General features: G+C 55.8%; 2 protein-coding genes across 2 annotated transcripts in view; one reads left to right on the forward strand and one right to left on the reverse strand.

Annotated features, from left to right (window-relative positions):
• The window catches only part of LOC144248828 (uncharacterized), a 472,843-nt gene that overhangs the window by 375,079 nt on the left and 69,818 nt on the right, over positions 1-27,946 (reverse strand). The gene's annotated exons all lie outside the window — the stretch shown is intronic.
• Positions 3,540-27,881, forward strand: LOC144248823 (tapasin-like). The gene is made up of 5 exons (XM_077790806.1): positions 3,540-3,669; positions 25,383-25,621; positions 26,203-26,332; positions 26,590-26,928; positions 27,683-27,881. Exons 1-5 carry the CDS (start codon positions 3,540-3,542, stop codon positions 27,781-27,783), a joined length of 939 nt encoding a protein of 312 aa, XP_077646932.1. The 3' UTR covers positions 27,784-27,881.

The raw sequence follows: 27,946 nt of genomic DNA on the forward strand, positions 1-27,946 counted from the left end.
CAGCTGGAGCTCCAGCCTCATCCGGCACCAGAGGATCCACACTGGGGAGAGGCCCTACGAGTGTGGGGTGTGTGGGAAGAGGTTTCAGAGAAGCTCCACTCTCCTCAGACATGAGCGGAGTCACACAGAGGAGAGGCCCTTCTGCTGCTCCGACTGCGGGAAGGGCTTCAAGCACAACTCCAGCCGCATCAGGCACCAGCGCATCCACACCGGGGAGAGGCCCTACGAGTGTGGGAAGTGTGGGAAGGGCTTCAGTCACAGGTCTAGCCTGGTCGACCACCAGGTGATCCACACTGGGGAACGGCCCTATGAGTGCTTGGAATGTGGGAAGAGCTTTGGGCGGAGCTCACACCTGAGAACACACCAGCGCATCCACACTGGGGAGAGGCCCTATGAGTGTCCCCAGTGTGGGAAGAGGTTTCGGACCAGCTCCAGTGTCCTCCTACATGAGCGGATTCACACAGAAGAGAGGCCCTACCGCTGCCCCGACTGCGGGAAGGGCTTCAAGCACAACTCCCACCTCACCGTGCACCGGCGCATCCACACCGGGGAGAGGCCCTACGAGTGTGGGAAGTGTGGGAAGAGCTTCTCACAGAGCTCAGCCTTGACCCAGCACCAACGGAGGTGCCACTAAGGGAAGCCCTGTGAGTGCCCCGAGTGAGGGAAGAGCTTGGAGTGAGGGAAGACAGAGAGGGAAGAGCTTGGTGCGCTGCTGCAGCTCCATCCATGGGAGGATCCGGGCTGGATGATCCCCAGTGACCCCCGTGGGGCAGAGCCCTGGTGCCCCCGTATGGGGATAAAACAGAGAGTAAAGCAATGGAGCTGATAAGGGGGCCTGATATCTGAGGCCTGACTGAGCAGAAACTGTGGGAGACACAGACACACTTGAAGTCTCCCTGGGCAAGAAGTGGCCAAGCAACATGGTGTGAGTCTTTGTGATAAAAGAAATGTTCCCAGGTTACTGGATGTCACGAAGAATGTGTAACCAATGGGAAATTGCTACCAAAAACAGAGCCCTCTATAAGCCCCATACAAGTAAATCCCTGTATAAACACCTGGTACACTCAATAAAATTGGCTTTGGTCTAAACTCGGATGTCCCCGTCTCTCCATGGTGGATAACCCTGTTGTGGGTGATCCCCGTTGGGTGGGGGAAGGTGCTGGAGGGATTTCTTTCCCTTCTCCTGGTGCTGCCGTGGTTTGGTTGGTAATAAATTCCCTCCCTGTGCCCAGGCCGGGTCTGTTGTCCCCGTGCCGGTGCTCGGGGCGGGATCTCTCCCGTTCCTTCTCTGCACTGCCGGGCCTCTCCTCAGCCAATGAGAGAACGCGGTGGAGAAGAGTCAGCCAATCAGCGAGAGCGGGGCTGATGACTCAGCAGTTGCCGGGCAGACCCGCAGCAGGCAGTGTTCCCCACCTGGACCCGCCCTCCCTGCCCAGGGCCGGCCCCGCCGTGGGGTCCCCCCAAGTCCCTCCCCAGTGCCCCCAGGAACTGGGCTGGGTTTAACTGGGAAGCTTTACTGGGAACACTGGGAGCAGGGGGCAGGGGTAGAGTGACAGCAGGGCTGGGGGGACACGACCCCCCCAAAATCAGCGTGGGGATGGAGCGGGGGTCCCGGCCAGGCCCGAGGTCACAGGGAGCGGCTGTGGCCGCCGGCGGCTCAGGAGCTCTGTGGGCAGAGAAAAGGGGGTGACACCGGGCTGGGGACCCCGGCGAGCACCCACACTCTGGGGGAGGGGGGACACGACTCACGGGACCCCCCAGACTCTCTTGCACAGGTAGAACCCGATCCCCAGTACCAGGAAGACAAAACCCAACTCAGGAGTCTCCAGTTCCTGTCAGCATCTTGCTGCGGCAGCATCCACCAGCATCTGGGTGGTCCACAGTGGTCAGGATCTCCCAAAAACTCTCACAGGCACCCAGGCCCCTCCAAGCACCCTCCTCATCACTCCCAACCCACTCAGGATCCCCTGAAACCTCCCTCTTGATCCCTTCCTGACCTCCCCAGGACCCACCAAAGCCCCTCCTGTCCCTCTCAGGATCCCACAGCCTCCTTCCAGTTGCCCCCACTGCCCCAGGACCCCCAAATCCTCTCCCAGTCTCTTCCCAGTGCCCACCAGGACCCCCAGAACCCCATCCCACCCTTCCCAGTATCCTTCAAACCCCTTCTTAGCCCTTCCAAACCTACAACCTCCTTTCCCAGTTGAAACCAGGATCTCTCCAACTCCCTCCCAGTTGCTCCCAGCACATCCCAGTGGTTCTCCCAGCGCCCCCAATTCCTCCCCTGTATCCCAGTGCTGGCTCACTGGGTGGTCCAGGCTGATGTGCTCCACCTGGCAGGTGGAGGTGACCCTGGCCCGGGTTGGGGTTTCCAGCAGCACCAGGAGCTGGTGGGTCCAGTCCCCATTGGGGACCATGTCGGTGGCCACCACAGAGAGCTCCTGCTGGCCCTGGAACCACCTCAGCTGGGTGTGGGCAGGGTAGATATCCACCAAGGAGCAGAGCAGGTGCCGGGGCTGGGCTGGGAGCTCGAGGGCACCAGCGAGATGGACACGGTGGGGGTGACTGGGAGAGAGCGGGAACACACTGGGATCAGCTGGGAGAAAGGTGGAGAGAGAGAGGAGGGGTGGTGTGTCCATGGGGCAGAATGGGAATGGACTGGGAGGGACTTGGAATGAACTGGGCAAGACTGGGATGATACTCAGAGAGAGGGGAGGGGATGGGGGGCACTGGCAGAGAGGGTGGAGATCTCGGAGTGAACTGGGGAGGAATTGGGAATGGGCTGGGAAGGAGTGGGAGGGACTGGGGCGGCACTGGGAGAAACTGGGAATGGGCTGGGAAGGAGTGGGAAGGACTGGGGCGGCACTGGGAGGAACTGGGCATTAGCTGGGAAGGAGTGGGATGGACTGGGGCGGCACTGGGATGAACTGGGAATGGGCTGGGAAGGAGTGGGAGGAACTGGGAATGAAGCGCGCGGCACTGGGAGGCCGAGTCCAGTGCGGGGCACGCGGCGCTGTGGGTCTGCCTGGCAACTGATGAGTCATCAGAGACTCGCGCTCTGATTGGCTGAAGGGCGGCAGCGCCACGCCAGGCTGAGATGGACAGCCGGGAGGCACTGGGAGAGACTGGGATGGACTGGGAGAGCCACGGGGTCAGTAATTAGTTGGTTGGTCCGTCTTTGGGATGCTGCAGGCGAGGCTACAATTCTGGATGGCACTGAAGCGAGACATTTGGGATCCCTGTCACATGATCCTGTCATTGATCAAGGAATGATGAGGGGGGCTAACCCTCACAGCCTCTGGGCACGGGTTCTGGAAAGTGTAGCACAAAGATACCTGTGTGCAGATGATCTTTATATGCAGCAGACCCAGTGGAAGACTATAGAACACGGGATCCAACGTCTGAGAGAAATGGCAGTGGCAGAGATTATCTTCTCAGATGAAATAACAACTAGGAATCCAGACTTGGTACCATGTACATCTGTGATGTGGCAAAAACTTGTACGGCTTGGGCCACATGAATACGCTTCTGCTTTAGCAATAATGAAACGGGAGGAGAGGGATGAGACCGTGCTCGACATGGCAAGGAAACTCCGAGCATATGCAGATGCTGTACATGGCCCAACCCATGCCAGAATTGCAGCAGTGCAAACACATCTGCAGAAATTAGAAGGTAAGAAGAGAATCATAAGAGACTCAGGGAGGAGATTAAGGAGGACCTTTTCCAAATTTCAGCAGTACAGATCAGAGGTTCTGGTATGCAATGTAGATGTTCCTCAGATGGTGAGAGAAGGTACACCCCAAGAGCTGAGCTGTGGTTCTTCCTGCATGACTGCAGAGAAAACATGAGGAGATGGGACAGAAAATCTGCTGCTGCTCTGGCACAACGGGTGCATGAATTGAAGGAAGGCAAGACCCAGAGAGAAGTGCCACCAAAAGGAGAGCAGCTCCAGTTGCCCGTAGCCAAACTGCCAGGCATGATGATGATGATGACATGTCCGATCCCCTTGAAGGAACCTCTAAGACATACGCCCAAGGCAAGAAGGATAGCCAGGCTTAGAGGGGCCCTGCCTCTAGCCAGGTAGAGGTGAGGGAAAACCGTGTTTTCTGGACTGTGGGGATTCAATGGCCTGGCACATCGGAGCCACAAAGATATAAGGCTTTGGTCGATACTGGTGCACATTGCACATTAATTCCATCGAGACATGTAGGGGCAGAATCTGTCTCTATCACCGGTGTGACAGGGGGATCACAGGACTTTACCTTGCTGGAAGCTGATGTAAGTCTGGCAGGAAAGGAGTGGAAGAAACACCCTATTGTGACTGGCCCAGAGGCCCCATGTATTTTGAGCATAGATTATCTTTGAAGGGGGTATTTTAAAGACCCAAAGGGACTCAGGTGGGCATTTGGGAGAGCAGCTGTAGTGACAGAGGGCATCCAGAAATTGAACACCTTGCCTGGACTGTCTGAGAATCCAACTACAGTAGGACTTTTGAAGGGAGAAGAACAAAAGGTACCAATTGCCACTTCAACAGTGCATCGTTGACAGTACAGAACAACTCGAGATGCTGTGGTTCCCATCCATAAGATGATCTGAGAGCTGGAGAGCCAAGGGGTGCTCAGCAAAACCCACTCACCCTTCAACAGCCCCATCTGGCCTGTGCGTAAATCTGAAGGAGAATGGAGATTGACAGTGGACTACCATGCATTGAATGAAGTGACTCCACCTCTGAGCGCTGCTGTGCTGGACATGCTGGAACTCCAGTACGAGCTGGAGTCCAAGGCAGCAAAGTGGTATGCCACTATTGATATTGCCAATGCATTTTTCTCCATTCTTCTGGCAGCAGAATGCAGGCCTCAGTTTGCTTTCACTTGGAGGGGCGTGCAGTACACCTGGAACCGACTGTCCCAGGGGTGGAAGCACAGCACCCCCATCTGCCATGGACTGACAGCACTAGAAAAGGGTGAGGCTCCAGAACATCTACAATATATTGATGATATAATTGTGTGGGGGAACACAGCAGCAGAAGTGTTTGAGAAAGGAGAGAAAATCATCCAAATCCTCCTGGAAGCTGGTTTTGCCATCAAGAAGAGTAAAGTGAAGGGACCTGCTTGAGAGATCCAGTTCCTGGGAGTGAAGTGACAACATGGACGGGGTCAGATTCCCACTGAGGTCATCAACAAGATCACAGCTATGTCCCCACCAACCAGCAAAAAGGAAACACAAGCTTTCCTGGGTGCCATAGGTTTCTGGAGAATGCACATTCCCGAGTATAGCCAGATTGTGAGCCCTCTTTATCTGGTTACCCAAAAGAAGAATGATTTCCACTGGGGCCCTGAGCAGCAACAAACATTCACCCAGATCAAGCAGGAGATCGCTCATGCTGTAGCCCTTGGCCCAGTCAGGACAGGACCAGATGTGAAGAACGTGCTCTACTCTGCAGCCAGGAGCCATGGTTTGTCCTGGAGCCTTTGGCAGAAGGTGCCTGGGGAGACTCGAGGCCAACCACTGGGATTTTGGAGTTGGAGCTACAGAGGGTCTGAAGCCAACTACACCCCAACAGAGAAGGAAATCTTGGCTGCCTATGAAGGAGTCCAAGCCACCTCAGAGGTGATTGGCATGGAAGCACAACTCCTCCTGGCACCCCGACTACCGGTGCTGGGGTGGATGTTCAGAGGAAAGGTTCCCTCCACCCACCATGCCACCAGAGCTCCATGGAGCAAGTGAATTGCTTTCATCATGCAGCGTGCCCATATTGGTAAACTGAATCACCCTGGGATTTTGGAAATAATTACAAATTGGCCCAAAGGTGAAAGTTTTGGTGTCACAGATAAAGAAGAAGAACCAGTGACACAGGCTGAAGAAGCTCCACCATACAACCAACTGCCAGCAGAGGAAACCATTATGCTCCATTCACTGACGGTTCTTGTCACATGGTAGGGATGAATCAGAAGTGGAAAGCAGCTGTATGGAGTCCCACACGATGGGTTGCAGAGGCCACTGAAGGAGAAGGTGGATCAAGCCAGCTTGCTTAACTCAAAGCCGTTCAACTGGCCCTAGACATTGCAGAAAAGGAGAAGTGGCCAAAGCTCTACCTCTACACTGATTCATGGATGGTAGCCAGTGCTCTGTGGGGGTGGCTGGAGAGGTAGAAAGAGGCTAACTGGCAGTGTAGAGGAAAACCTATTTGGGCTACTGAAGAGTGGAAAGGTATCGCTACCCGGGTAGAGAAGCTACCTGTGAAGGTTCGCCATGTAGATGCCCATGTCCCCAGAAGTAGAGCTAATGAAGAGCAGAAAAACAATCAGCAGGTAGATCAGGCTGCAAAGATAGGGGTATCAAAGATAGACCTCGATTGGGAACACAAGGGGGAGTTGTTCCTGGCTCGATGGGCTCATGATGCCTCAGGTCATCAGGGCAGAGATGCCACCTACAAGTGGGCATGAGACCGAGGGGTGGATCTAACCATGGACAGTATTTCTCAGGTGATCCATGACTGTGAGACCTGTGCTGCCATCAAACAGGCCAAGCGGGTGAAGCCCCTGTGGTATGGTGGGCAGGGGTCCAAGTACAAGTATGGGGAGGCCTGGCAGATTGACCACATCACACTGTCCCAGACACGCCACGGCAAGCGCTACGTGCTCACCATGGTAAAAGACACCACTGGATGGTTGGAAGCCTAGCCTACCCCGTGTCTCATGCTACAGCCCGTAACACCATCCTGGGCCTTGAAAAGCAGGTCCTTTGGAGGCATGGTACCCCTGAGAGGATTGAGTCAGACCATGGGACTCATTTCAAGAACAGCCTTATCAACACCTCGGCTAGGGAACATGCCATTGAATGGGTGTACCACATCCCCTACCATGCACCAGCTGCAGGCAAAGTGGAGAGGTACAATGGACTGTTAGAAACCACCTTAAAAGCATTGGGTGGGGGATCTTTCAAAACATAGGAGCAACATTTAGCAAAGGCCACCTGGTTAGTTAACAGCCGAGGTTCCACCAATCGAGCAGGTCCTGCCCAGTCTGAGTCCCTGAATATATTAGATGGAGATAAAGTCCCAGAGGCACATGCCAGAGGTTTGTTAGGGAAATCAGTGTGGATCAGTTCTGCCTCAAGTAAGAAAAACCCATTTGTGGGATTGTCTTTGCTCAGGGACCAGGTTGTACATGGTGGATAATGCAGAGAGATGGAGCAACATGATGTGTACCTCAGGGGGATCTGACTGTGGGGTGAGACTCATGTGCAAATATCACTGTTTGCTGGGTGTTACTGCCAGTGTCTGTACATGAAAACACACAGACATGAGACAGAAGGAAATGTGTAAATGTCAAAAGTTTGAGTAAATGAGATGGAAGGAAATGTGTATGAGTAAGTGAAAGATGGAAGTTTTTACTTGATGGAGTTTTTAGATGATGTTGAAGATATGGAGATAAGGGGTGGAATGTCCAAGGGTGACATTATGGTGTTTGTATCTCCAATCGTGTGTTCTGTTTATGTTTGATATTCTGTTCTGTGCTCTCAGAACTGACTCAGAAAGTGAAGGTTTGTTTTGCCTTGTTATCAGCTGGCTCACCTCCCCCCATGCTCTGCTGTCTAGAAGAGGCCAGTGCTGGCTGGCTTGCTTTGCTTTGCTTGCTGGCTTTTGCTTGCTTTGCTTTGCTTTTTTGCTTGCTTTTGCTTTTGCCTTTGCTTTTTAAATTAGTTTAGCTAAGCAGTCCAATTCTTTCCGTAGACTGTTTCTTTTCCCTTTCCCTTTCCTGAATACCATCCAGCCTGCTCTGGACTGGGACCCTCTAAACACTGAGGAGCACCCAGAGCCTGCACTCTGTGATCTGCAGCAGCCATCCCCAGTGCCCAGAGCAATCCCCAGCGCCCAGACCCCGGCGACCACCCCCAGGAGAGACTTCCTGGATTTGTCATCTCTGCAGAGTGGTGAAAGAATTCTGTTGTCACCTGGTGTTGTTAATTTTTTTAGTGCTGGGAAGGGTTTTGTTTGTTAAATAAACAGGTTCTTTTCCACTTCTCTCAGAGAAAATTCTTCCCGAATCAGGTGGGTGGGGAGGGGCCATGGGGGTTTGTTTTCTGGGGGCTCCTTCCAGAGGTTTTTCTCCCAAATTTGCCCCAAACTAGGACAAATATTTTGCTGCCCATCTCGTGGCTGGAGAGAATGAAAAAAAAACCAAAAACGTTCTAATCATATTTTGGTTCCAATTACTTTGTGTTAGTATGGAGCAGTTACTGGCTTTGTTGTTTGAATTCATAGTGTCTTTTAGAGTGGAGGCCTGTATGTGTTCCTGGTCCCTAGGATTTTTTTTGAGATCTTAATCCCTCTATGGTCTCTATGTTTATTTTTTTTATCCAGGAATAGCTCCAGTATTGTCCCTAATACGTAGTTTTTGCAGTAGAAGGGCACTGACCAGAATATCCATCGGGTGGGGCTTGGGTGTAATGGCTTGCAGAGGGTTTATGAAGGTGCTGAAGTCTGTTCCAGGAATGCATGGCTCATGGTCCTGCTTGTGCAGCCAGTTTGTTAGAGGGGAAGCAGGGGATGAGGCTTTTCAGCCGTTGCTTTCCTTCTTCTCCTCTGAATCTCTTAGCTCCCTATTAGAGAATGTTCCGTCTCCCCTGACTGTTAAAGAGACCATCTTCCTGGTGTTTAATCTGGTAAGCTTTCTCTATACAGTCTGCAGTCTCTCTAGAATGAGGGCTGAGATTTCTAGAGGGGCTGAAGAGACTCCTGACCCAGGAGTAGACCCAGGTGTGAGAAATCCTGAGTGGGGTGGGAAATGGGGGAGACGGGAATTGGCACATAGACCGTTTTCCCACATTCAAATTGATTTTACTGATTTACCTAAAGTAGGAAGGTATCAACACTTATTGGTGATAATAGATCACTTGACTCACTTTGTAGAGGCATTCCCTACCTCCAGGGCAACTACACAAACAGTAGTAAAAATACTACTAGAAGAGATAATCCCCTGCTCTGAACTAGCAGAAGTAATAGACTCAGACAGAGGGCCACACTTTGCCTCCAAAATAATTAAAAAGGTAGTTACAGCTCTAGGAACAAAGTGGCAATATCATACTCCCTGACATCCACAAAGCTGAGGTAAAGTGAAAAGGGTAAATGGGAAAATTAAGAAACAACTAATTAAATTGATGTATAAAACACAGTTATCTTGGGTAAAATGTTTACCTTTAGCCTTGTTAAATATAAGAACTCAGTCCAGAACCGATATTGGAATCTCTCCATTTGAAATGCTTTATGGGATGCCTTATGACATGGATTCTCCTATAGATCACCCTGAAATAAGTAATCAACAAATTAACCAATATGTCATGCAACTTATGAAGGCTCGGGAAGGGCTTAGAAGAGCTGGGTTACTAGTGCAACAACCTCCTTTAGACCTAGCAATCCATAATATAAATCCAGGTGATAAGGTGTTAATAAAAAACCTGGAAAGAAACCTCACTAACCCCAAACTGGGAAGCCCCCTATGTTGTTTTACTCACTACAGAAACTGCAGTCAGAACCGCCGAGGAGGGGTGGACCCATGCGAGCCGAATAAAGGGAGCGATTCCTGCTGCTGCCGAAGAGCCCTGGAGAATAACCAGCCAGCCCGGGGATCTTAAGGTCACATTTAAATGGACTGAGTGGACTCAGTAAGAATTGTACGAACCAGCTGGTAGAGTGAGATATTGGACTATGGATATCCTATAACTAATGATTTTAGAGTATATTGTACAAATAAGGATTGTGATTGTTACCCTTTTGTATGCCACATTTGTAAAATTTGCCAGGAACGGTGGTGGGTCCATAGTTACAGAGGCACTCCTCCTAGGGGTATTTGTAAAGGTGTTATCAGTTAGAAAGAGAACTGACAAAGTCAGTCCTAAGGATTGGAGAAGAGAACGGGACCCTACCAAGGGAATCCCAAGAGTGGTGGGAGGTGTTTACTAAGGGGGCTAGGCTTGAAAATTGTTTTTTCCACTCCAATGAACCAATTCCCCTAATTGTTCAAATTATAAAAGGGAATTGCTGGAAAACTTTACCTGGGATTCAGTGTGACTCACCACAAGTGAAGGATAAAAGCTGGGAATCATTCAAAAAGAGGCAACAAAAGCAGAGTTTGGGTCCTCCTGAAGAATATCCTTGCTCCGAGAAGATGGTGCGCCTCGCGGCTCGGAGCAACCAAGTCGGCGAGAGAGGCAGAGGGATAAGAAGAGGTGGAAGAAAGAGCCCTCAGACTGGGACAATTCAAAGTATTTCAAGAACTGCCTCAAGGATACTGATCTCCCAAGGGTAAAGGTGAGCCCGGCAATAACATGTCAAAACAAACACTGGGAATGGGGAGATAATGATAATCAAACCCTGGGGCAGTTTGGACTCCACCCTTGCTGGCAAATTCTGTGCATATTAGTTATATGTTGTACCTGGCCTGGTCAAGGGGACTATGCACACCAGCCATTTAATTGGACTCTGACCAAAACAGACCAAGGGAAAGTTGTTAAGCATAATGCCACCACTGTAGCTCCCATTTTTTTTGTTACTAACAAAGACTTGGCAGACTCTATGTGGAGATGGAGTAAACCTGAACTCCGGGCTACCTATTGGCGTCCTAGTTCCAATCCTGGGAGGGGATATTGTCATTATCCTGGGGAATATCTGTGTGGGTATTGGGGCTGTGAAACCATAGCAACCGCCTTGGCTGTCACCCATCCAGGTAAATGTTTAAAGGTCTCATGGTACCCTGAGGGGTGCAAAACTCCGGGGTATGGCACTCAAGGAGAAATTCTGTATAAGGGAGATTGCAGGTCCCGTAATATTGTTGTTACTAAGTTTAACTTTCAGACCTTACATTTTTAATAAAATCATAGACATTGTAAAAGGAAGACTAGAGGCAGCTCATCTAACACTTATTAGAGATAGGTAGGAAACATTGCCCAGGGACTTAGAAGTAGATGAAACCCTGGTCTTAAGCTACCAAGAGTTAAAGCGTTTTAATGAACAAATTGGTAAAGAGAAAAAGGGGGAATTGTAATAAATAAAAATTGTTTTGCTCATCAAAACGAGCGATATAGGAGATAAGAATCTGAACTGAGTAGGGAATGCAACTAGCATAGAAGACTGTGTAACTAATTATATACAAGTTAACTTTTAGGCCACGGACAATCTGCAAGGAAGATGAGGAGCCTTCATTCCTACGACCACCAAGGGCAGAACAAAAGACCCCCAGCAACCAATTGCACCGGCGCAGAGTGCATAGAGAGAAAATACATCAACTGGAAAAAAAAGGGATTATAAAAACAAAAAGGTCAAAGGAGGAAGGTGCGCCGTGGCAGAGCAGAGGCTCCCCAGCCACCCAGCGCTGTTCTTTTGCTTAATACCACTTGCTTAATAAATTCTTGTTAATTGATTTATCTAAAATTAGCCTCCCCAATTGAATTTGTCCATAACACCCCTGGCCCACCAGCAGGAGACGGGGGGCACGGCCTGTCCCCCTGGCCCAGCAGCAGGGGACAGGGGGCACGGCCTGTCCCCCTGGCCCAGCAGCAGCCCCGTGCCCTGCCCAAGGCGCTCCCAGCAGGGGCTGGGCCCCAGAGGCAGGGGGAGACCCCAGTCCTGGGGCAGCGTTTCTGCCCCGTCCCCTGTCCAGCCCAGCCTGCCCCGTGTGCGCAGTGACCGCTGGCACGGGCTGCCCTGGACACTGTGACCTGCTGGGGACACTGAGAGCTGCCCCGCTGTGACACTGCCCTTGGGATTGCACAGGCACCAAACAAACCCCAGCCAGCACCGCCCCTTGTCATGTCCCAGGCACTGGAGAGCATCAGAGCCAGCCCCGCTCCTGGTGATGTCCCAGGCACCAGAGCACATCCCAGCCCCGCTCCTGGTGATGTCCCAGGCACCAGGGCACATCCCAGCCCCGCTCCTGGTGATGTCCCAGGCACCAGGGCACATCCCAGCCCCGCTCCTGGTGATGTCCCAGGCACCAGGGCACATCCCAGCACTGCTCCTGGTGATGTGCAGGCACCAGAGCACATCCCAGCCCCGCTCCTGGTGATGTCCCAGGCCCCACAAGTGTCCCAGGTGTGGGAAGAGCTCATCACACGGCTCAGCCTTGACCTCAAACCAGCAGAGGCACCACGAAGGGCAGCCCTGCGAGTGCCCCTGTGTGGGAAGAGCTCCGTGCGCTGCTCCAGCTCCATCCCCCATGGGAGGATCCGTGCTGGTTGATCCCCAGTGAGCCCCGGTGGGCAGAGCCCTGGTGACCCATGGTGCTGCTGATCCATGTTGGGAAGACACCCGGCTGGGGGGATCCACATCCTCCTGGCTCCCCGTGGCCTGGATTTTATTTTCATTTCACTTGCCCTTTCAAAACTCTTAAAAGCAGGCAAAAATAAAGATGTTGAGCTAAGACAAGGATAGGGACATGGAGGGGGGGGGTCTTGCAGGGGATATGGGGGATGCTGGGTTTGAAGGACTTGGGGGTTCCTGGGAGGGACCTGGGAGTTTCTCAGGGCTTTGGGCACCCCAGGCTGAGCGGCTCCAGTTGCCCTGGGAGACCCTGGTGGAGGTTCTGGGCAGCAGGTCAAGGACCCCCTGCCCTGGAACTGTCCCCATGTGCCCCATCCCAACGCCTCGTCCCCTTGCAGCGGCTGCCCCATTCCTTACTCCCCTTCCATACTCCCCTGGCCCCTGCCTGTTCCCGTGTCCCCCCTGTCCCATTCCCATCCTGCTCCCATCCCAATCCGGACCCCATTCTTGATCCTTGTACCATATTCCCTGTCCCTGTCCCTGTCCCTGTCCCTGTCCCTGTCCTATTCCCTGTCCCCATTCCTGGTCCCTGTCCCCATTCCCTGTCTCTGTCACCACTCCCAGTCCCTGTCTCCATTCCCATTCCCCATTCCCTGTCCCCATTCCCATTCCCTGTCCCCATTCCCATTCCCTGTCCCCAATCCCGGTGAGACATTAATTTTGAAGAATTAAGAATTTTAGGAAAGTTAAGATGATAGTTAAATTAGATGTTGCTGACTTATCGGAAGTAGATAAATGGGCTTTGTTCATAGTTAACAGTAGCTGGATCTTAGATAAGATATCCAGGATCTATTAACTCATTGCTTGCCAGCTTTATGCTTGGGTAGCTGTGCTTATCATGTGAAACAGAATGTGATAAACAGATTTCAGGGACACAAAAACAGTTGCAGACTTCCCATACTTTAGGAATCCATTAAGCACAGGAAAACGGCAAGGATTCATTTGTCACGTGTGCATGGGAAAGGCAGAAAGGTCAGAACGAGGAAGACTTCCTCATTTTGGAGACCCCTCCCCAAAATGGACCCCTGACTCATTTCAGGGAACAGAACTACACATGCTTAATTGCCTTTTTGCCAATTAGCATGTGAAGCGGATCAGAGGAAGTGACAGGGATATGAATATGCATTCATATTTTGTGTATTCAAGACTTCTGCAAATATAAAAGCTTTGTAATACCTGTGATTTTTGCAGTGTGCATTAGGGAATTATCCCAGGTACTGCCCAGCTGTCTCAATAAACATACACTTTCTAACTTTAAACCCTTAGAGAGTTTTTGTCCATCTCAGTTGGATATCGATATTAGATTGATATTCATATTTTAGTAAATCATTGTCCTAAAGAAGTCCTAGTATGTGCATTAACATGTCTTTTCTTAATATTTGAGTAATTATTCTTGCATTGCTTCAAGATAAACTGGTATGATTCAAAGAATATCCACTGAGGTACACATAGAACATTGATTTATCATAAGCAAATTGCAGTTGCAGAGATTTTCACTGACATTCTGCCACTTGTCATCATTTTAAAAGTGAAAAGTCAGCTATTAAAGTCAATAACAAAATTTCTAGCTTCTAACAAAGGGAAAAAAGTATATGGTTTGCACTAGATAAAATATAAATACAGAAAATGTCTCCCAACCAAGTTCCTTGCCCTGATCAAAACATCTCCCAATCAAGTTCTTCGCCCTGAACCTGGCTGATAAAGACAAATATTATCAGTAAATGTGGATGAAACGTTGCATAAGTTAAGAGTATTCAAAGTCCATGTTCTGTTCCTATTATTATTTTTATACAAAGAAAAAAGGGGAAAGGGGTTGGATTGAGGGTACACCCTCGTCCCCTCTGAGTCTGTTCTCATGTTTTACAATAAATCCTACAACAGTACAATACAGCTGCCTAAAATATGGACACTGGAAACCACAGACAGCATTACAAATGATCACCTGCCTCATGGACAGTTCATAGATGGATTTGATTTGTTTACAAATTATTTCTCAAGTTTGCAAACAGTTTTTCTGTTTACAGATTGTTTTCTGGGAGTTGGGTTTTTTTCCAAGGGATCAAGTGCTGAAAGGTTGTTTTATAAAATTGGGTTTTTCTCTAAGTGTTAAATGGGCTCAGGGTTAAATAGCTTTCTGCTTTTAGAGATAAGTTCAATTTGTAACCAAGAAGCATTATGCCTGTGGCCTGAGTTCTCCCCTAACAGTTCTTGGAGGGGAATGCTGCAGTTCCAGTGTAAATTAGATGCACGCTGTCCTCTGTCCCCATGTTTGCAAAGGGCCCTTGCAGATGGGTGACAGAGAACAATACACAGAATTTTATAAAGAAAAGGAGGGTGAGGTGTTCCCATGATTGACAGGGGTCTTGACCAATCAAATATCTCCCAAAACTGCAGGCACCTCACGGGCCAGAACCTGAAGGGGCGTGGAGCTCAAACCAATGAGAGCTTCCAGGCCTGGTCTTTCAAATGCCCTGTGTAAGGGGGGGCTTGGGAAATAAAATCTCTCTGTTGCCCCATGAACTCGGGAGGAGCAGTCTTTGTCTCCTGTGCCCTCGCTGCCCCATGAGACCAAAGAGATGTTCACCAGGGCCCTCCCTGTTTGTGGCCGTCCATTGCCCAGCTGAGCAGGCAGCCAGTTGTGTTTGCAGTGAGCTGCCACAGGAAGACACACAGCAGCTGGAGATTTGAATAGCAGGGCTTGGCCAATTCTTTTTCTTTCAGAGTGCAAGAAAGACACAAAAGCACAAGGAAACATGGCAGTGTTTCAGTGGAGTCTCTTTGTCCTGTGAAGTTCAGTAGCTGTTGGTGTTTCTGTGCTGCTGCTAATCCCTTCCATGAAAAAATCATCCCAGGAAGGAGCAACAACATCTGACACGCACCAAGTGTTGCCACCAGTTGCTGCAGGTGCTGCTACCAACAGCCCCTGTAGGACGGAGCACAGCCCCCAGTACACACCAGCTTTGGCTGCCCTCTGGCAGAGAAGCCCTTTTGGGGCACAGGTTTCTGGGCAGGAGACGGGCACCGCTGCTGCCAGGGCTCGGGGCAACTCTGCTTGGGCAGGGACTGTGCCTCACCTGCTGCTGTCAGCGCTGCCCGGGCCCCAGGGCTCAGAGCAGCATTCCTGCCCTGGCCCACACGTTCCCGGTCTGTGTCCCACGGCCGTGCTCAGGATGGCCACCATGTGGGACGTGTCCCGAGGAGGCCGTGCCAGCTTCTGTGGAGGCCCCGTGCCCTTCCCGCCGCGGCTGCGTCGGCAGCTGCGGGGGCTCCTGCTGCTCTGAGCCCGCAGAGCAGGGCAGCGTTTGCTGATGGGCTGAGCCCTTCCTAAAGATCCTGTTGGGCTGCCTGACACACCTGGGGCAAGGCATTCCTTCCACCCTGGGCCACTCTGGGGGGCTGGGGGTGGCCCCAGGGCAGGTGGCAGTGCGTGCAAGGGCCCTTTGTGACACGGTGCAGCATGGTCACCGTGGAATGGAACGGGACAGGGGATCCAAGGGCCCTTGGTGACACGGTGCAGCATGGTCACCGTGGAATGGAACGGGGCAGGGATTCCAAGGGCCCTTGGTGACACGCTCTGGCAGAGGTGTTGGCAGTTACAAGTTACAGTTACACTCCACAGTGCTCGGTGCACACGACGAGAGAGGACGCGAGAGAGCGGTGCTGTGAGGAGCCCTCGCACAGCTACTTGTTCCTTGCTGACCCAGAGCTTTCCCAAGGTATTATTCCTGCAGGTGAGCTCGTGGCCAGACCAGAGCACTTGGTGACCCCTGGCCTTCCTGAGGCATCTCTTCTGCAGCTGCCCTCGAGGGCAGACCGTGGCATTTGCTTTTCACTGCCCTTGACAGGAGTCTCCTGTCCTTGTGGCTGGAGCCCCAAGAGCAGAGTGCAGGACTTGCTGTCCTGTAGCCTTGCCAAGACTTCACTCTTGCAGGTGCCCTCAAGGCACAACTGCAGCACTTGCTGACTTGGACCTTTTCCTTTTCACCTTCTGCAAGCAGCCATGAATCCAGGCAGTGTCGCAGAGCACAGACCTGCGAGCGTGCCCAAGCTGGCCTGGGGGAAGGAGGAGAAAGAAGGCCCTGGAGCTGCCCCAGCACAGCAGCCTGAAGAGCTGGAGCAGTTCCAGCCATGGCAGAAGGGTGAGTGGCAGAGCTGGGCCACAGGGCTGGTGCCTGCAGCCAGCTTGGCCCCATGCCATGCCATGCCATGCCATGCCATGCCATGCCATGCCATGCCATGCCATGCCATGCCATCCCCTGGGGCCATGCCCATGGACAGGTTGGAATAGGGGCCGGGCAGACACCCCACAGCCGTGCTCCATGCCCTGGGCCGTCGCGGGGCTGTCCCTGCCTGGGCAGCGCAGGGCTGGGCTGTGTTCTCCGGCCTCTCCCGCAGCCCCTCAGCTCGGGCTGCGCTCGCTCTTTGCCAGGTGCAGCCGTGCAGCGCACACGAGAGCAGGAACGCACCCGTGGTCGCTTCCGCAGAACAGCGCAGGTACCTGCAGCCATCCCCACCTGGGCTGGGCCTGCTGGCACTGCTCAGCCCAGCACTGTGCTCGGAGCACTCCATGCAGCATCCCGGGCTTCTTGCCCTTCTGCTGCAGATGGTTTGCAAATTCATGAAGAGGATTCGGGAGGAAGAGAGCAGCGCCATGGGCACCGTGCTCAGAGCGTACTCTCCCATCTTCAAAACCAAGACCAGCGCTGCCCTGCTGGATATGCTTGTGGAGGAGGGTCCTTCCAGCCCAAAGCAAGTAAGCAGCCTGTGGCCTGGCTTTTCTCCTCCCAGCAATTGCTTGGCCTCCCAAGCCACGCCTGCTGCTCCCTGGGAGCCTTTGAGGCCATGGCAGTGTGGAGGCAAGGGAAGCACTTCTCTGGGGCAGCTGGGCACATTCCTTCCTCCGGCAGCTTTCCAAGTCTCCCCTTCCTTCTCCAGGTGCCCACCATGGTGAGGTACATCCACCAGTGGCTCGTGGCCAATGAGTTTCCTGAGTACAATCTGTACAGGCCCCTTCTGGATCTGACAGAGGCACAGCCCTCTGACGTGGTGATGGCTCTCCTGCGTGTGGCCCCATTGTGTGACAGGTACGGGGCCCACCTGCCCAGAGGGCTCAGGGCTCAGCAGCCCTTCCCCCTGTGCAGCCTGTCCCAGGTGTCTGACACAGAGAATTCCAGGGCCCTCTGGCTGCTCCCTTTGCCAGCCCTGGCCCCTGCCAGGGCTGCCATGCTTTCCCCCTGCCCCTCAGGGGCCAGTGCCCACAGGGCTGGGCTGCCTGCGTGCTGCCAGTGAGGGGCAGTGGGCAGAGGCAGGGCTGGCAGAGCAGCTCAGCTCCCCGCTGCCGCCCAGGCCACGCTGCTGTGTCCCAGACTCCTCTGAGACAGAGCTCTGACCCCACAGAGCTGCTCTGGCCATGTGGAAGAGCATCATGTGCTCGCTGAGGACTGCAGAGCCGGCCATGCTCGTGCTCCTCGATGTGCTGGGGAGCTGGCCAGAGCACAGCACGTGCACCTCCGATGGGGACCACGCGGCTGTCCTTGCCCTGGCTGTGAGTTTCTGCCTTTGCTGGCCCCAAGGCCACCTCTCCAGCAGCTCTCCATCCTCCCTCCCCCACGGCGTCTCCCTGCCTCAGGCGCTGGGCTGAAACCTGGCCTCGGGGCAGCTCCAGGGCCACCAGGCCCGGTGCTCCCCCTGTGTCTCTCCGGGCATCTCCCTCCTGTGCTCGGGCCCTGCCACACAGACACCTCTGCACTGAGCGCTGTCTCAGGCTGCTCTGTCCTTTGCAGGCAACCGTGGTGATGTGGAAGATCCTCCAGCTGCCCTGTGTGCCACATGTAGTCACTGTGCATTTCCCCGGCCTCTTTGTGCATCTGCTCTTCCAAGTGCTCTTCAGCACTCTGGATGTGCCAGAGGAGGTCGATACCTTCTGGAAGGGATGCCAGCAGCAACACGGCCTTGCCACCAGCCCCAGCAGGTGCTCCATGCCAGTCCTCCTGTCCCTGCCATGTGCCCAGGGCAGGGCCAGTGCTCCCAGCGTGACCTGGGCTTTGCTCTGTGCACAGCTTTGCAGAGCAGACCCTCAAGGCCCTGCTCTGCCGACTGCACTATGAGGATGTGGTGGTGGCCATGGAAGACAAGCGTGGCTGGGACACACTGCTCTGTGCTGACACCCACCACTGTGCTGTGGGCGTGCTGGCCAGGTGAGACCCCCTGCTCCCCATCTGTCCCCAGCATGTGTGCCCTGTGCCCGAGGTGCCCCACACAGTCGCCGTGGCCGTGGGCCAGAAGGCCTTGTCCCCAAGGGACAGCCAAGGAGGCTGCAAAAGGCTGGGAGAGGAGCGTGCCCAAGAGCAGCAACCTCCCCGAGGGCTCAGCTGCCCCTTGCAGGGTGGTGGAGAAAGGCCAGAGCTCTGTGAGGCAGTCCTGGGAGAGGTTTGCCCCCGCTGGCTGAGGGCTTTGACTCGTGTTTCCTCCTGTCAGAGAAATGCACCGCGCATCCGAAGCCGCGTGTTCCGGGATTGCGTTCCACCTGCTCGGGCTGCTCAGCAAGGACACGCCGTGCCGGGATTTGGCCGCCCTGGCGTTCCTTGTGGAGGTGAGCCTGAAGGCCGGCGCTGCCTCGCTGAGCTGCCTCCCGGCTCTCTGCCCTCTCTTGGCCGCAGTGCCTGGGACGGAGCCCGCGCCCTGTGCTGCTGCCTGGGCCCGGCCCTGGGCAGTTCTGGGCTCCCGCCGGCCGCTCCCCCGTCACCGGCCTGTGCCTTTCAGATCCTGGAGCACCTGAACTTGAGTGAGTGCCGTGACAGCATCCTGCAGTTCCTGTCCAAGCACCTGCAGAGCGAGTGCAGGGGGAGGCGTCGCTTGGCACTCCGAGGCCTCGTGGCGCTCAGCACCACCAGTGTCTCGGTGAGAAGAGCGCAGGGGCTGAAGCCGTGCTGCCAGCGTGGGGCTGGGGAAGGCAGTCCCTGGGGCTTGGCTGGCCTTGGGGCACTGGGGCAGCTGCTGCCAGCTCTCCTGCCTCCTGCTGCAGCTGCCCCAGGGCTTTGGCACAGGCCTTGGGCCCCTGGGCCCTGTGGCAGCAGGATGGTGTTTCACACACTTGTGTTCCACAAGTAGATGGCCATAAGGATGTGGAGCCTGCATGAAAGACTCGTGGAGCTCCTTCAGGAAGATGACAGCACCATGCTCAGGATGACCACGGTTCTCCTCAGGGGTTTGTTCCTGTGCAATGGTGCCCCAGTAACCAGCACCCTCGCCCTGCAGCTGGCTGAGGCGCTCCTGCCACTCTTTGACAACGTAAGGCTCTGAGCCTCCAGCCACGGCCAGCGGGTGCTGCCCGCACACTTTGTGCCCTGTGCACTCATAGGCTGTGCCCAGGTGGGCCTGAAGCAGCTGACGCTGAGGTCTTTCTTCCTTCCTTTCCTACAGGAGGACAGCCAGGTGCAGTTGTGCTCCCTGTTTATCTTCCGAGAGATGCTGGATTTTTTTCCGGAAGAGGAAAAAAAGGTCCTGAAGGCACACGTGCGCCAGAGCCTGGTGCCACTCTTCTTCCACTGCCACGATGAGAACCAGCAAGTGGCAGAGGTGAGGACTCGGCAGCTGCCGCTGGCCCCTGGCAGGGGCTGGGCTGGCCCTGCCCTGGCGCCTCGCAGGCTGCAGCTCCTGCTGGCCTTGGCACAGGGACGGGGTCCTGCGCCCTGGGCTGTGGGGCCATCTCCGCGTCTCTGCTGCTCTCCAGGCTTCTCAGGAAACGCTGCTCTGTGCAGCCGAGTTCTTCAGGAGGAGGGATCTTGTACAGATGGTGCAGAACCAGAAGCTGTGGCAGTTCACCAAGTGCCTGGTAAGGAGGGCCGGGAAGCCGCAGCCCCAGCCTGGAGCAGCCCCTGAGCGCGGTGCTCGGTGTGCGGGCTGGCAGCTGTGCCCCTGCCCGCTGCTGCAGCCCGAGGCTGCGCGGGCTCTGCTCCAGGCTCCTGCAGCCCCAGCCGGGTGCCCATGGAGCCCCGGCCCGGGGGCTGCGGGGCCAACCTTTCCCTCCTGCCGCTCTCTCCAGCTGGCAGAGGACAGCAGCAGCGTGGCCGAGCGCCTGCGCCGGGCCCTGCCCTACCTGCAGAGCCCACAGGAGCCCCTGCGAGAGGCGGCCGTCAGGTTCATGGGTGAGCCACGAGCCGGGCCAGGAGGGCGTGTGGGCACAGGGCTGGCGGCGCCGCTGGCAGGGAGCTGTGCCCTGGGCCTGACAGGCTCTGTGTTCCCAGGGACGGCCGGGCGGCACCTGAGGGGGAGGAAGGAAGAGCTCCAGCTCCTCTCTGAGGGTGAGTGAGGGCAGCGGGCTGCCAGCGGGGGCTGCCGGGGGAGCTGCGAGCCCTGCCCCGGCTGCGGAGGGCTCTGCTCCCTGTGCGGACCAGGGCCGGCGTGGGCAGAGCACACAGAGCTTTCAGGGCACCTGGGGGATTCGTGGCCAGCAGCTTCGGGCTGATCCAGCTGGTCCCTGCTCCCTGCTGGCCATGGCTAGAGCCCGCTGGGATGGCCCTGGCACAGAGTCCCCTCGGGTCCCCTCAGATGTGGGAACTGACCATGGCTCTGTTCCTCTCTCTTTCAGCCCTTGAAGGCTTGGAAAATGACATCAGTGTTGCCGTCGCAAGCCTGGCAGTTCAAACATCGTACATCGTCCAGGAAGCAGAGAGAGCTCCATATTCCACCATTGACAACCTGCGTGATCGGCTCTGCAGGGCATGGAGGAGACGGCCTCGTCTGTCGGGGCTCGGCTGGCTGCGCTGCTGGAGCTCTGCAGAGAGCTGATTGCAGAGGCTCTGTCTGCAGGGCCACCTGAGCCAGCAGGAATGTTTCGTTTCTTTAAGATTGTTCTTTTCTTTCTTTTGTTTTTCTTTAGCATAGAAATATAGGATGTGTTGCTATAGACAGACTCCCAGGATCTTTCTTTGGCTGTCCAGGCTCTGCAGGGCTGAGGGGAAGAGGGAGAAAAGGGTTCCTGGGCTCAGCAAGCTGCCCAGGCATGCAGGGTTGCAGGGAAAATGGCCAGAAGCCCCTTGGCCTTTGGTGGTTCTGCTGAAGCCTCTGTGCTGCCCACAGAGCAGATGGGCAGGGGCTGGAGCTGTGGGGATCTCTGTGAGAGCGGTGCCTGGAGACGGCCACAAGCCCTGTCCCAGGCAGGAAGCGCCATCTGTGTCCTCCTGACCGTGTGTTGCTGGCTGGATTGCTGAGGGCTCCCAGGTGCCTCTTGCTGGGGCTCCTCTGGAGCTCCTGTGGGGCTGCGGTGCTGCTGCCGGGCAGGCTGGCCGGGCTGGGGAGACCCTGAGGGGACGGGGCCACAAAGGGATGAGGGGCTGCAGAAGCCGTGACAGGACAAGGCAGTGGGAAGGCACGGGGGGGACATGTGAGGGAGTGGGTAACGTTGGCTCGGGGAGGAAAGTGGGTTGGAGCCAAAGAGACCACTCACCCCGATGTTCATGTGGCAAAAAGAACACTTTTATTCTCAAGACTTTCTTTCTGAAGGGCCTTTGAAAACCCAGTCTGGATGATTTCACTGCTCTGATCTCTGTGCCCCTTCAGATTCTGGCCTGGGCAATGCCTGAAGCCTTGGGAGAGATGTGATGGGCCCGGCCCCTGTCAGTCAAACCAGGGCTGGTTCATTCACCCCGTACAAGCCAGCCTGCACGGTGACACACGGCAACAGAGTGCGAGGCACAGCTCCGGGAGCTCCCTGTGAACCTCAGCTCTGGGACCACTGTCTGCCCCAAGCTTCAGGGGCTGCAGTGGGAGCCCGGCTGGGCTCTGCCCTGGGGCCATCCTGCAGGGACAGCTGCAAACAGGGAGCATTCCCTGCCACAAAGAGCCAAGCCAGGGCTGCAGGGCAGCTGCTCCAGCCCCGACTGCACTGCTGAGTGCTGTACTCTGGGGCTGGGGCTCCCCGCACAGGAGACTGCACTGGTGTGCCAGAGGAGACAGAGAAGCTGCAGCTTCAGCCTAACTGAGGTGGGTGCGTGGGCTGGAAAGAGTGGGGAGGCTCCAGGGGATTCACAGAGCTCATCCTGCTGCAAGGACAAGGAAAAAGGAGAGGGAACTCAGCAGTGAGGAGAGCTGGGGGCTGGAGAGCAGCTCTGAATGACACTAAAATCCCACCAGACCTCTGAGACATTGCTGCTCCTCAGCCAGTGACAGGATGAGTCCCTAAGCCTGGGGCTCAGCCTTCCTCATGGCGAGGGGCACCAAGGAACGCAACAGTGTGATGGAGACTGGAATAGGCTGGGAACTCACTGGGGGAAAAGAGGGAGCAGTTGGGAAGTAAAAGGCAGGGAGAAGAGAGAACAGTTCAGAGGAGGGCTGAGCTAATGCTTGAGCAAGCTGCAAAAAGTCATTTGGGGTCATCCCAGATTGATTTCATTTCAGAAGTTATTGAACAAGTTTATTTTTTGGGTGGCTGCATGTTTTCTTGAGCTGTATTGCTAAAATGCTCAAGCCAGTCTGTGCTGCAGGGCACCCCATTTCTCCTTTGGCTGATTGCAGCCCGGTGCTGAGCTCCAGCAGGGCCCTGGCAGAGCCCAGAGCAGCCTCAGCACCCGCAGAGCCCGGCTGCAAGGAGAGAAACCAGAAAGCCCCGTCAGCTGAAGGCTCCTGTCCCCTTGTCCCAGCCGCCCGCGGTTCCCAGGCCATGCCGGCCGTGCCAGAGCTGTGCCCAGAGCTGCCCATCACTGCTGCCTTTGGGAGCAGAGCAGGAGGGCAGGACATGTGCCCAGCCTGCAGCCAGCCACGGCACCTCCAGCCCTCAGCAGCTGCCCAGAGCAGGACGCTCCTGTGCTCGCTGCCATCTTCCCAGAGCTCTGATCCCACCATCCCCAGCAGACAGGACCCACCTCACGCCATCCCCTGCTGGAAGAAAAGCTGCTCCCAAACGATGCCCTCAGCCTTCTCCAAGGGCACGGCCCATCCACGCCGCAGCTGCTCCCAAGCACGTCCTGATCCAGACTGGACTCCACCTGAAACGCTTCCTCTAGAAAGACAAACATCAAATTATGGAAAATAGGTTACAGAGAAAAAGGGGAACAAGAAAAAAGGTCAAAGATCTTACCTCTGTCAGGGCCTTAAGGAAGGCCCAACCCCTGCATGCCAGGGAAAAACCCACCATGGGGAGGGAATCCCAGGCTTTCTCCCTTCCCCTGCACTGCCCCCATGGTGATCCCAAAGCAAACAAGGGCAGTGGAGCAGCCAAAGCCCTTCCTTGCCTGCAAAGCAAAGCAGCCCCTGCACAGGGTCTGGAGTCCCACCTCTGCTCCCACCATGGAGGTTTGTTTGTGTCGTGCTGGCTGCCCCAGCCCAGCCCCAGCCCAGGGTACGGTGGGTGCTGGGGGCTGTTGGCAGGGCCAGGAGCCCACTCCCATTTCGTACCCACCCCAGCCCATGTCCCCAGCCCTGCCAAAAGCAGCCTGGCAGCCGACTGGAGGATCAGCTGCATCTGCCCCAGCAAAGGGGAACCTTTGGTTCCCAGCCAGGCTGCACAATGCCCAAATCTGGGAGCATCCCCCTGCGTGTGGACTCATCTGCAAATTCCCTGTGGAACCTGGCTTTAAAGGAGATGTCAGAATCAAAGTCCACCATCTTCAGCCTGCCGGTGGTCAGGTGGAGCAAGAGGTTGTCATCCTTGACGTCGTCCTCGCTGTCCCCAGCAGCAGCAGGGCCTGACCCTGCTCAGCTTCCGAGATCAGACAAGACCGATCAGATCAGAGTGGTATGGCCATGGACACCTGGCAGGCCTCAGCAGCGCCCTTCAACACACCTCAACTCCCACTGGCACAAGCCCAGAAAACCACGGGGGCTGCGCACGGCCAACAGGGCCGGCCCTGCCTACAAGAAAATCTAGAGACAGACCCGAGCCCACAACACACACACAAGGGACAAAAAATGAACAAGGCCCATGTCTAGGTTTGAAAAGACAGGAGTCTGTGAAGGAAGGCAAAAGCCTCCTGTGAATTGGAAAAGGTAAACCCCCTCCCTCCGAATTACCACAATTTAACAAAAGGCTTTCAAGCAAAGATATGGGAATGAGAATAACAGTTCTTTACCAGGAAAAAAACTAAATAAAAATAATAATAATTACAAAAATGTATTTAGTACAAACAAAACTAGTAATGGAGACAGAAACCTGACACCCTGAGGAGTCAGGGTGTTGGTAGTAGTCCAGTTAAAATGGAGGCTGCTCCTGCTGGGGTGGCTGATGAAATGCTGCTGAAGTGGTGATCTCTAGAAGGGTGGAGTTTTCTCTGAAGGCCTGGTAGTAGTTGGGCCTGGTCTTCCTCTGGGAATCCAGCAGAGAAGAAGCTGCTTCTCTGGGAATCCAGCAAAGTGGCTGCCAGTGTCTCAAAAAGTGCTGATTTTATGCAGGTAGGAATGCTTGGCTCCTCCCTCTGGGTGGAGCATCTCACAATGGGATGATGTAACTTTACCAGTCATGCAGTGAGTCATTCAATGGTCCATGAACTGAAGATCTCTCCCCGGAGGGAGACATTGTTCTTGGAAGAGATAAGAAAACTGCCCAACCTCCAACAGATGGCAAATAGAATACAAGCCTATCTTACAAGCCAGGACACCCCACATCCCCATTGTCCCCAGTGTCCCCATTGTCCCCCCACTGTCCCAATATCCCTGATGTCCCCCCAAATGTCCCCACATCCCTGATGTCCCCCTATTGTCCCTTATGCTCCTGCATTGTCCCCATGTCCTCAGTGTCCACCCATTATCCCCGATGTCTCTGATGTCCCCAGTGTCCCCTCCCCATTGGCCCAAATATCTCAATGTCTCCAATGTCCCCACATTGTCCCCATGTCCCCCAATGTCTCCTATGCCCCCGAACTGTCCCCATGTCCCCAGTGGCTCTCTGTTGTCCCCACATCCTTGATGTCCCTGATGTTCCCACATCCCTGATGTCCCCCCACATCCCCATTGTCCCTGATGTCCCTAGTGTCCCCAATGTCCCCCCACATCCCTGATGTCCCCACATCCCAAATGTCCCCCCATTGTCCCCGATGTCCCCACACCCCTGACGCCCTGTCCCACCCCGCAGTGTCCCTGTTAGTGTCCATGCGGACGCCGCAGACGCGGGCGCTGCTGGGGGCGCTGGGGTGGCTGCACTGCGCCTTCGCGCCCCCGGCCGGGCCCTTCACGCTGCAGCGGCTGCAGCACCGCCACGGCGCCACGCGGCGCCTGCTGGCCTTCGACTCGGCCGCCGCCCGCCGCACCGAGGCCGCGCCGGGGGTGCTGCTGTTCCTGGGGGGCCACGGGAGCCCCCCCGGCACCACGCAGGTGAGGGGAGGGGAGGGGCTGCGGAGCCCTGCGGGGACAGCGGGGGGCGCCACCGAGCAGGGGGGGGTTGGGTCCTCCCGGCCGCCAGGGGGCGCTGCTGGGAGTGGGTGGCCTCAGTCCTCCTGGCCACTGGGAGGCGCCAATGGACAGCCGTGGTCCTCTCGGCCACCAGGGGGCGCTGTGGGCATGGAACTGCTTTGGTCCTCTCAGCCACCAGGGGGCCCCACTGGCACGGGACAGCCTCGATCCTCCTGGCCGCTAGGGGGCGCTGTGGGCATTGGATGGTTTTTTGGGAAAGTTTTGGGAGCATTTTTTGGGAGGTCCTGGAGGGGTTTGGTGGGTGATTTTTGGGGGTTTTGGGGGCATTTTTTGGGTTTTTTTGGGGGAGTTTTGTGGGTGATTTCTGGGGACGTTTTTTGTGTGTTTCTGGGAGGGTTTAGTGGGTGATTTTTGTGGGTTTGGGGAGCATTTTTGGGTTTTTTTTGGGGGGGGTTCTGGGGGTTTTTGGGCACAGAATGGCCACGATCCTCCCAGCCGCCGGGGGGCGCCACTGAGGCCGAACGTTTCCTCGGTCCTCCCAGCCACCGGGGGGCGCCAGGGAGGTGTCGCTGCAGCTGCCGCCGCTCTCGGTGTCAGACGACGGCGCCTTCGTCTGCTCCGTGAGCGCGCCCCGCGGGCAGGTGCAGCAGGTGCTGCGGCTGCACGTGATTGGTCAGTGCCGGGAATGGGCGGGGCCGGGGCTCCCAGTATGTCCCAGTATGTCCCAGTCCCTCCCAGTATGTCCCAGTCCCTCCCAGTCCCTCCCAGTTCCCTCCCAGTATGTCCCAGTCCCTCCCAGTATGTCCCAGTCCCTCCCAGTCCATCCCAGTCCCTCCCAGTTCCCTCCCAGTATGTCCCAGACCCTCCCAGTCCCTCCCAGTTTCCCCCAGTCCCTCCCAGTATCCCCAGCTCACTGTCTCGTGTCCCAGCCCCTCCCCGGGTGTCCCTGCTGCCGTCCCGGCTGTCCCCGGGGCTCCCGGCCGAGCTGCACTGCGACGCCGTCGGCTTCTTCCCGCTGGATGTGGAGATCCGCTGGGAGCACCGCGCCCACGGACACACCCGGCCACACCCGGGGGACACCTCGGGGGACAGCCCGGTGATCACCCTGGGGCCCAGCTGGAGCTCCGGGCACCGGCGTGCGGCCGACGGCACCTTCAGCCGCAGCGCGGGGCTGCGCGTGGCTGTGGCGGCGCTGGGGGACAGCTACAGCTGCCTGGTGACACACGCGGCGTGGGACACCCCACACCGGGTCACCGTGGTGGTGGCAGGTGAGGGACACCTGAGGTCACACCTGGGGACATCAGGGATGGGGTTTGGGGACACTTGGGGACATCAGGGACAGGGTTTGGGCACAGCTGGGCATATTGGGGACATCAGGGACAGGGTTTGTGGACACCTGAGGACATCAGGGATGGAGTTTGGGAGACTTGAAAACATTAGGGATGCGGTTGGGGACAACTGGGGACATCAGGGATGGGGTGTGGAGGGTCTTGGGACACCGGGACTGGGGCTGGGGACACCTGGGATGGGGTTGGGGACATCAGGAATGGTGTTGGGGACATTGAGGATAGAGTTGGGAACACCAGGATGGGGTTGGGGACATCAGGAGTGGGGTTGGGGACACTTGGGGACATCGGGAACGGGGTTTGGAGGGTCTTGGGACACCAGGGATGCCTGGGGACACTGGGGACAGGGTTGGGGACACCTGGGATGGAGTTGTGGACACTGGGGACAGGGTTGGAGACACCTGGGAAGGGGTTGGGGATATTTGGGACAGGGTTGGGGGCACCTGGGATGGGGTTGGGGATACTGGGGACAGGGTTGGGGACACAGGGATGGAGATAGGGACAGCTGGGATGGGGTTGGGGACACTGAGGACAGGACTGGGATCTCCTAAGGGACATCAGGAGCAGAGCTGGGGACATCGGGGGGTGGCCGGTGCCACCAGGACGGGCTCGGTGCCACCCAGGGGTTTTGGTGTCACCCAGGGGTGTCAGTGATGCGTCCCCAATGTCCCCACAGGTGCCACCATGCCCAGCATGGAGGACATGGCGGGGATGGCCCTGGTGGCCTTCGTCATCGGGGGGCTCAGCCTGCGCCTGTGGCCCTCGGTGGGGAGGTGACACCGGTGTCCCCAATGTCCCCGGTGTCCCCCTTCATCTCCATGTCCCCAGTGTCCCCAATGTCCTAATGTGTCCCCTCCTCTTCTCTCTCACTCCAGGGGGGCTCTTCATGTGACAGCTCCAATGTCCCCAAACCCCCAAAAATGTCCCCAACCCCTCCCAA

This window comes from Lonchura striata, unplaced genomic scaffold (assembly GCF_046129695.1).
Source record: "Lonchura striata isolate bLonStr1 unplaced genomic scaffold, bLonStr1.mat Scaffold_92, whole genome shotgun sequence".
NCBI lineage: Eukaryota > Metazoa > Chordata > Aves > Passeriformes > Estrildidae > Lonchura > Lonchura striata.

Bases quoted from the DNA above. Each gene is read 5' to 3' on its own strand.
- LOC144248823 (XM_077790806.1), top strand. From the start codon at position 3,540: ATGAAACGGGAGGAGAGGGATGAGACCGTGCTCGACATGGCAAGGAAA. The intron at 3,670-25,382 runs GTAAGAAGAGAA...CCCACCCCGCAG, and splicing joins ACATCTGCAGAAATTAGAAG to TGTCCCTGTTAGTGTCCATG. The intron at 25,622-26,202 runs GTGAGGGGAGGG...CGGTCCTCCCAG, and splicing joins GCCCCCCCGGCACCACGCAG to CCACCGGGGGGCGCCAGGGA.